Source organism: Stomoxys calcitrans, chromosome 3 (assembly GCF_963082655.1).
Source record: "Stomoxys calcitrans chromosome 3, idStoCalc2.1, whole genome shotgun sequence".
NCBI classification, from domain to species: Eukaryota; Metazoa; Arthropoda; class Insecta; order Diptera; family Muscidae; genus Stomoxys; species Stomoxys calcitrans.
The window spans coordinates 25,658,073-25,667,817 of NC_081554.1; the positions used below are offsets into that span (position 1 = coordinate 25,658,073).

Below are 9,745 nucleotides of genomic sequence, written 5' to 3' on the forward strand. Positions count from 1 at the left end.
TGCCAAGTATGGTTTGAATCGGTCCATTACCTGCTATAGCACCCATATAAACCTATCTCTCAATTTGACTTACACCATACTATACAAACTTCTCGTCTGAGCCCCGACTTTGTTCCCGAAAAAAATAATATCTCGAAAAGTTGCAGGTGGTCACAGATGATTCATACCGCAAAACAATCACAAGACAACATAGTAATTTATCAAAAAGAAATTAGATTGAATCCCATTGAAACCCGTAAGTTCTAGTCCTTGGAAATAATAATATACCAAAACTGCAATGTTTTGGTATATGCTACTTTGATATAATTTTTTTCCTCTTACATATGAGCACAAATATATTCTTTTCAAGCTAAAACATACCTCAATCAATGTAAAATCGATTTCTAAGATCAATAAAATGATTGTGATCGATTGGTGTACCATTTTGCCGATTTTAAACAAGTTGAAAGTTGAGTTCCGGGACGTAAAACCGGTCATTTCGCTCAAGATATGGTGATGTTAATAAAAGTGAAACTATCAACCAGGTAATGATACGGATTCCTATTGACAATTGTTTTGTTTTGCTTGAGTAAACATCACGATTTATATGTTATTATTATCTGTTATCGCTTGATATCGATAACTATCCAATAGAACTCTACATTGTAATTCTTCCAATACATCTAATGCTGTGTTTTATTTTAGTACTATACAGGGCAAAACACATTTAATCGGTTTATCTACAATATTATCTAGGGTTGCCCAAAAAGTAATTGCTGATTTTTCATATAGTCGGCGTTGACAAATTTTTTCACAGCTTGTGACTGTGTAATTGCATTCTTTCTTCTGTCAGTTATCAGCTGCTACTTTTAGCTTGCTTTAGAAAAAAAAGTGTAAAAACAAGTATATTTGATTTGATTGAAGTTCATTCTAAGTTTTATTAAAAATGCATTTACTTTCTTTTAAAAAATCCGCAATTACTTTTTGGGCAACCCAATATTATCGCTTGATATCGACATTTTTCCAGTAGTAAGTTACACTACATAGAAATAATGGGTAGGGTATTGAAAATTCTATTTTGCCAAACTAAATCCATTTAAAACTTGTCACTTTATTTTGTGCAACAGAAAAGCAATGCCGATGATGAGGACAATCGTCATCATCACCCCCGTTATATGTTGCTGTCCTCCTTGGTTGTAATGGATGAAATGGGTTTTGGTTGGTTGAACGGTCGCTGTGTGGTGTTATAAACATCACTCTGGAGAAAACGTGCCTTTCTCTTCGGTGGTCACACCGAATTGCATTGCTTGAAAGAGAATTGTTCACACATCATTTAACATGTAATAAATGGAGAATTTTTAAAATTAAGATATTTTTTGGTTTAACAAGGATTGTCTTTTAAAAAAGCATGAAATTAGTTTCTTAGACGTCAGTATGTATACGGTATTGGGGTCTTATAGTAGAGAATATTGAAGTTAACGGCTAATGTTGATATTGAAACTGATATTGTTGAAGACCAAAACTGAAAGTTTGAATATAAGGGACTATTTTGGGGTTATTTGATTTTTATAGCAAACTATCTGGACCGGACCCAACCACAAGGGATGGACCCCCAAAGAAAATAGGGTACTACATTATTTGGTATCCGAAGAGGGGGCGGACTCTCCCCCATACCGTAATTTTCAAAAACGCCAGATCTCGGATACAACTCTTCAATACATTTTATTGCGTTGGTGGGTAATAAGTTCGGTTTGGGCCGTGTTTTTAGGGTTGGGTGACCTTCAGACGTTTGGTCCCAAAGTTGAATATCAATTCCGTGTTCTGCTTCCAAATACACACAAAAAATAATTCGTTTTAAATAAAGGTAATTTTCGACTTTAAACATAAACTTGTTTTGTGAAAAACGTTTTGCAATAAATTTTTCCAAGAATTTGTGACAAACAAAGTTTTTTATTTTACTCTGACAATACCTTTCATTCTTGATATATTGTATAAAACATGTTTTTCGTGGTTTCAACTAGATTTTCCTTATTTATAAATAAACTACCTGGACAAATAAACTAGCTTCTTTCACTCTCTTATTTTTATCTGAGCCCTCTACTGACACGGGCAGGAAATCAGTCCTGTTTTGGGGTACGGCCTTTCATATATTTTGCCCCAATGTGGATATCATTTTCGTGCTCTACTCCCAAATACCTTTCATTTGAGCCTTATATTGCAGTGGTCGGTGAATATATCCGGTATGGGGTATTTTGGGGGGTGAGGTGGACGGCCATATATTAGATTCGTGATCTAGTCTCAAATACCTTTTACTTTAGCCCCATATTGTCAATATTGGTTCATATTTCCATTTGGCGGGTTTTGGAGGTGGAGCGGCCCGCCTAAAAAACCCACCTTAAGGATACCAAATATCTGTTTTTGAGTTATTACAAACAAACCAAATTTTGCTTAAATCACCACAGTCATCATCGAGATCTGACGTTTTTGAAAATAGGGTAAGGGGAGTGTGCGCCCATTAAAGTTTTGATGTTAGATCTACTTCATTCTCTTGGTTTTGGTGGTGGATCAGAGTTGCCAAACTCTTTGTCCCGAAAGTGGATATCAGATTCAAAACCACATTTAAGCTACATATTGCTACTTGAGGTGAGACGTACCTGAAACACTTGGCCATAAAACAGAGAGACAGACTTGATCCCCTTTTTGCCATAATCCACAAAAATGTAGAGTGGAGCGGCCACCCACGCACTTAGCTCGGAAAAAATATCAGCATCGTGGTCTAATCTCAAATTTCTTTTTTTAGCCCCAATTGCCATTGGTTTAGGGGGAGTTTAGTTTGTTTGTTTGGCCCTATAATGTCAAGCATATTGAAGGTGGCTATCAAGATATTCAGGGCAACGGGTCTCGTACAGATCCACACTAATTAGTATTTTGTTGTTGTTTTGGTCTCTTGGGATACCAAATTTTAAAAGATCCGTAGGTCCTCCTTTGTCTATTCCAATTTAAGGGTAAAAAGTGTACTCTACTACCAAAGGCCTTTTATTGCTGTCCTATTCTTTCCTGATCGGCCTTCATATATTATTTTTAACTCCTTTTTTTCGTGTAGGATGGGAGGAGGTGAATTGCCCTCTGATATGTGCTTTCATTTGTGTACAATATATCCTCGGTCATCCTACATGACAGTTTGGTGATGTTTTTATTGAAGGGAGAGGGACGTCCAGCCGTCCTGACGTTCTGCTGAACGTAACCCAGATTCTTGAATCCTTATATCATAGATCTTTCTTTTAATGCACATATTTTCCTGCTAGAAAAACACGTCCTATTTAATGGTATTAAGTGGGTTGGTCGGTCACAGACTCTATCCCAAATATGTATACCAGATTCGTAGTCATTTGACACCCATTTTGTGACGTTGGACATTTATGCCCGTTTAAGGGGAGGCCCCCTAGACACCTTGGATCAAATTCTTATAACAGATGTGCACTCAACTTCCAAACACCTTTCATTTGATATCCATATTGTCCCATTTGGTAAATAAGCTCTGTTGGCTGGTTTTGGTGGTGGGGAGGCGTCTCAGATACCAAGGAATACATTTTAATGTCAGATTTGCACCCTACTTTTAAATACCTTTTATTTGGTGTCCATATTGTCTCAATTGGAAAATATACCCAGCGGAGAGGTTGTGGGGGTATGAAGGCCCCTTAGACACAAAGGAATAAATTTTTATGTCAGATTTGTACTCTACTTTTAAATACGTACTCTTTAATAACTTTCGTTTGATACCCATATTGTACCAATCGGTAAACATGTCCGTGCGGGGGGTTGGGGCGGCCCTCAGACAGCAAGGAATACATTTTTATGTCAGATTTGTACTCTACTTTAAAATACCTTTCATTTGATACCCATACTGCCCAAAGCGGTAAAAGAGTCCTGTTGGGGTTTTTTTCGGGAGGAGGTCCCCTCGAATACTTTGGGCGAAATTGTATATCAAGTTCGTACTCTATTCTTAAATACCTTTCATTTGATACCCATATTGTCACAATCGGCAAATATGACAGTCCTGGTGGATTTTAGGTCGGGGCGTACGTCCAGATTATTTGACCCACCAATTTTATACCAATATCGTGTTTTTGCGGTACAATAAGGTGGCAGATGGTGGCCTCAGTTGGAGGCCACCATAGCGCAGAGGATAGCATGACCGCCTATGACGCTGAACGCTTGGGTTCGAATCCTGGTGAGACCACCAGAAAAAATTTTAAGCGGAGGTTTTCCCGTCCTAACTCTGCAACATTGCCACTATGCCATGTAAAACTTCTCTTCAAAGAGGTGTCGCACTGCGGCACACCTTTCGGACTCGGCTATAAAAAGGAGGTCCCTTATCGTTGAGCTTATACTTGAATCGGACAGCACTCATTGATATGTGAGAAGTTTGCCCCTGTTCCTTAGTGGAATGTTCATGGGCAAAATTTGCATTTGCAGTTGGTACTTCAAATCTTGTTAGAGTTTATTTGAAATTATTTCTACGTTATGATATACAATTATAATCAAAGCCTTCCATTTTCGCACAACTCTCTTAAGGTTTTGCATTATGAACTGTTGTATTCGTTACGCTATAAAAAAAATATCTATGCGAGTTGTTGTGGTGAATGGACATTTCAATATCATGTAAATGTTGCCAAAAAATGTATGTGTTTTTCTGTACCTGGCAGCCATTTGTCTATTGCTCTAATGATTTTTGTCATAGGACATAAAATCATTTTTATACCCACCACCATAGGATGGGGGTATACTCACCTAATCATTCAGTTTGTAACACCCCGAAATATTCGTTTAAGACCGCATAAAGTATATATATTCTTGATCGTCTCGACGATCTGAGTCGATCTAGCCATATCCGTCTGTCTGTCGAAATCACAATAGAGGTCCAACGCGTAAAGGTAGCCGCTTAAAATTTTACACAGATACTTAATATCGACGTAGGTCGTTGGGAACTGCAAATGGGCAATATTGGTTCAGATTTAGATATAGCTCCCATATAAACCGATCTTTTGAATTCTTGAGCTCCTGGAAGCCGCAATTTTTGTCCGATTTGGTTGAAATTGAGCACGAATTGTTATATTATGATTTTCAACAACTGTGTCAAGTAGGGTTCAAAACAGTCTATAAACCGATTCCCCGATTTGATTTCTTGAGCCCCTGAAAGCCACCATTTTCGTCCGATTTGGCTGAAATTTTGCACGTGGTCTTCTATTATAGCTTCCAATAACTGTACCAGTAACGGTCCAAATCGGTCTATAACGTGATGAAGCTTCAATATAAACCGATCTTCCGATTTGATTTCTTGAGCCCCTAGAAGCCGCAATTTTTTTCTGATTTGGCTGAAATTTTGCGCCTGGTGTTCTGTTATGACTTCCAATAACTGTGCCAATAACGGTCCAATTCGGTCTATAACCTTATATAGCACCCATATAAACCGATCTCCCGAATTGACTTCTTGAGCCCTTACAGGGCTGAAATGGAGCATGTAGTGGTTTGTTATGACTTCCAATAACTGTGCCAAGTACGGTCTAAATTGGCCTTTAACCTTATATAGCTCCTATGTAAACCGGTCTCTCGATAATCCTTGTTTGGTTCCTAGAACCTAGAATAAAATTATGCCCTACAACTTAATTTATTTTGTATAAATTTTCAGCAGAATCTTGGGAACCCACCACCATGGAGCGTTCCCAAGATTCGGCCCGGCCGAACTTAGCATGCTTTTACTTATTGTATCTAAGGCGAAACGTTAAAATTGATCACTTTAAGAATTTACCATGCGCACTCGACCGAGCTACTTAATATACCGACTGCTCTTTGCTCAGTCAAAGAAAAAATGAAATGTATGTTGTGTGTTAGAATGCGTTTATACCAGTGATGAGCACACAATCGCAATTATGTGCAAGCCCATGGGCTTGTTTGGGATTATTATCTTATTTACGTGTGTGCAATAGTGTGAGTAGTTTTGCCATTCATTGGTATATACGCTCAAATACTCACCCTGTCTGTCAGGGTGCGGGTGAGAGCGTGTCGTGGTGAGACGGGGGAGTATGTAAAAGATATTTTAAAACAAATAAATCACCCGTGATTATGTTTTTTCTTTAAACAAAGGGTTGTCTTTATTAGTGTGCGATATTTCAATACAGTCGATAGTCCCCTAAAAGACAAGGGGTGAGAGGTGCGCGATGTTTGCGCTGTGAGACTTAGATATCGAGGCGTCGTTTTGATATTGGAAGTCTCTCTCCCTACATCCGAACTAGGCGAACACACTCCTAAGAGAGTTGTAGAGAGAGAAAGTGATCTTAATAAATCTTCCTACAGTCCGAAAGAGTGAACAAGGCCAAGGAGAGGTTGTAGAGGAATTTCCGCGAATGGGAAAAATCCCTCTACGATCCGAGCTAGCGAACAAGCTCCATGGTAGGTTGTAGGAAAATTATAAAAGCTCCTCCCACTACGCCCAGCTATGTGAACAAGCTCAAAAGAGGGGGGTAGAGAAAGGAACAAGCCACTCGTTTGAACTTAAACACTGTCTCTCTAGTAGAAGAGACACAAGAGAATAAATATAGGTCCCGCAAACGAATAATCGTTTGCGACTATAGAAACACTTTTGCCATTAAAAAGTTTTTGGGTTTACAACAAAGGAAGTTCTTTTTAACGTAGGGGAAGCTGCTAGAGGTTTTCAAAACAACTCCAAATCCATGTCATTCCGTTGTGGCCTTATGAAAGACCGACTTACATTGGAAGATTCAGGTCGTAAAAATAGATTTTATTGTACCATCAAAAACATTTATTTTCCATAAATTCACAAGTTTTAAACTAGCAACGGAATATGCAAAAATATTTAGGTAGACTTGATATTCCCGCTTTATAATTAAGGCATTAATGAATCTTTCCGAAACAAAATAACTTCGGTTGTAGCCTTGAGGTCGTTATAGGCAAACACTTTCAACTTAAACATGTATTCACCTTCAGGAAGAGGTAAAAGCCGAAACATATTCTCATTAAGCACTAGATCCTTGACCACAATGGCATCCTGTAAATAATTTCAAACGCTTGAAGTTACAACAGTTTTGTTTTCTTAAAACTTTTTGCTTACGTAGTAAGGGCAAGTATGATTTAAATTTGAATGTTGAAGGAATATATCAAAAAGCACTTTAATAACAGGATACCTCTTGCGATTGGCAAAGAAGGCACAGACATTAACGGTATAGTTGTAGAGGAAGGGTTTGAAGCCATTGGCCTTTTTATAGATTGCCACATTGATCTGTAGGGATGCATTGTTGAAAAAAAATCACAAATAAGTAAAACCATGGCAGACTTACCGTCGAGTTTGTAACTGGTGTTTTGTATAATCCCACCTTTATATTCAGAGAGACCAGACCACGTCCTACAACCGAAAGTTTGCATATTTCAAAACTGGAAAACTTAACATCATGATCTAAGCATTTAATATTGGTGAATTTAAAGGAGGACTTGGCTTGCATCATCATCAAATGGAAAGCCACAATGTGGGCAAGTTGAAATATTAGGCCTAGATTAGCCATAACATTTCGTTCGAACTTTTTAGAACTTATATTTGAAAAATTCCTAAAAACTTGTCAAAACGTATACGATTTTATCTATATTCATATACCAGGGAATTGGTCTAAATATAAATTTAGAAAGCAACTTTTAATTGTATTTAAATGGAACTTAATTACCAAATTTATATAATGAACCGTTTTTTTGACATTTTCACGGTTGACGTATAATGTGCCGTGGTGAAAAAAAAGTGCTACTTTTTTTTACCCTACACCACCACTGTGGTACAGGGTATTATGACAATCAAATGCGCTTTTGTTTGTAACACCCAGAAGGAAGAGAGATAGACCCATTGATGGGTTTACCAATCGACTCAGAATCACTTTCTGATTTCGTCTGTCTGTCTGTCCATGTTAATTTGTGTCCAAAGTACAGGTCACAATTTTCGTCTGATAGTCTTAAAATTTGGTACAGGCATAAGACGAAGCCTATTGAAATTGGGAAAAATCGGTTCAGAATTGGATATAGCCCCCATAAATATGTTCTTCCGGTTTGGACTAATATTTCGACAAGTAAAAGCATGCAAAGTTCGGCTGGGTACCCACCACCAAGGATTCCGCTAAAATTGTACCCTTAGTAACTGAGTTTGTGTTTGAATTATTATACCCACCTCCATAGGATGGGGGTATACTAATCTAGTCATTCCGTTTGAAACACCTTGAAATATTCGTCTTAGACCCCAAAAAGTATATATATTCTTGATCATCTCGACGTTCTAAGTCGGTCTAGCCATGTCCAGGTACTTAGTATTAATGTAGGTCGTTGGGGATTAAACATAGGTTGTATCGGTTTAGATTTAGATATAGCTCCCATATAAGCCGATTTTCCGATTTGACTTCTTGAGCCCCTGGAAGCCTCAATTTTTGTCTGATTTGGCAAAAATTTTGAATGTAGTGTTCTGTCAAGACTTCCAACAATTGTGCCAATTACAGTCCGACTCGGTATATAATCTGATATAGCTTCCATAAAAACCAATCTCCCGATTTAACTTCTTAAGCCCCTTTAGGCTGAAATTTTGCAGGAAGTATTCTGTTATGACTTCCAAGAACTGTGCCGAATCGCTATATAACCAGATATAGCTCCTATATAAACCCTTAGTCCTTATAAGCTGCAATTTTTGTCCGATTTTGCTGAAATTTTGCATGTGGTGTTCTGTTATGATTTTTAAGAACTAAGGCAAGTACGGTCCGAATCGTTTCAAATAAATGATTTTTGAGAATAGAGCACGATGTTGATATTTTTTCAGAGCTAAGTGTTTGGGAGACCTCCCCCCAAAACACCCATAAATCGGACATATATATTTACCCAACATGGCAATATGGGGCTCAAATGAAAGATATGTGGAAGTAGGGCACACTACCCCCTAAACCTACCAACCACCCGCTCCTAAAATTGCCATGAGAAGGTCGGGCTCAAATATAGTCTCTTAAGAATGTAGTACCCCAACCGACACGGGATAACAATGACTACCACACAGTGTGGAACTTTGAGCTCCGGCTTGGGTGGTGTTCATTCTTATCACAGGAAGCTAAGCTGAAAGCTACCTGCCGCGTCCACAGTTTGCGGATAGTTGAAAGCTTCGTTTTTATGCGGAGTAGCTGCAAATGCGGCCACGGGTAGTCAGCGATTTCGAGAGGAGAGTCTCAGTGAGGGGTCAGATGACACTGGCTCTTAATTAAAAACTGAGTGCCAATGATACTCCAGATGACAAGGCGAGTTATTGGCACCTTCAAATAACCAACGGCCAACATCAGCGTCTGTTCCCAGGTTAGGTCTGCAGTATTTGATGGTGGTTTTTTGGCTCGTTTAGGAATTTTTATACTAGATTTGTACTCTTCGCCCAAAAACCTTTCATTGCTGGATTCTAAATATTTTTTTTTTAAATCGGGTTTTTGGTTTGGTACAATTTTGCTTAAATTGTTGCTTCTATCTTTGAAATCTGACGGTTTTGAAAATAGCTGTAGGGGGACGTGTCCGCCCCCTCTCATTCGGCTATCGAATACTGAAGTACTGTATTTCCATTGGATGTCAAAATTTTAAGAGAAATTTCTGGAAGAAACGAAGATACATCTATGAAACTGGAGGTCAGCGTGGCGCAGAGGATAACTTGTCTGTTTATGACGATGAATACCTGCGTTCGAATACTGGCGAG

At 38.4% G+C, this 9,745-nt stretch overlaps 1 protein-coding gene across 1 annotated transcript; it reads right to left on the minus strand.

The window, feature by feature from the left end:
* Positions 1-6,883: 6,883 nt before the first annotated feature.
* LOC106084880 (uncharacterized) lies at positions 6,884-7,556 on the minus strand. Its single transcript, XM_013248827.2, has 3 exons — positions 7,335-7,556; positions 7,109-7,276; positions 6,884-7,045 (listed from the first exon to the last, which is right to left on the minus strand). The coding sequence occupies exons 1-3, from the start codon at positions 7,554-7,556 to the stop codon at positions 6,884-6,886; spliced, it is 552 nt and encodes a 183-aa protein (XP_013104281.2).
* Between the last annotated feature and the right edge of the window lie 2,189 nt (positions 7,557-9,745).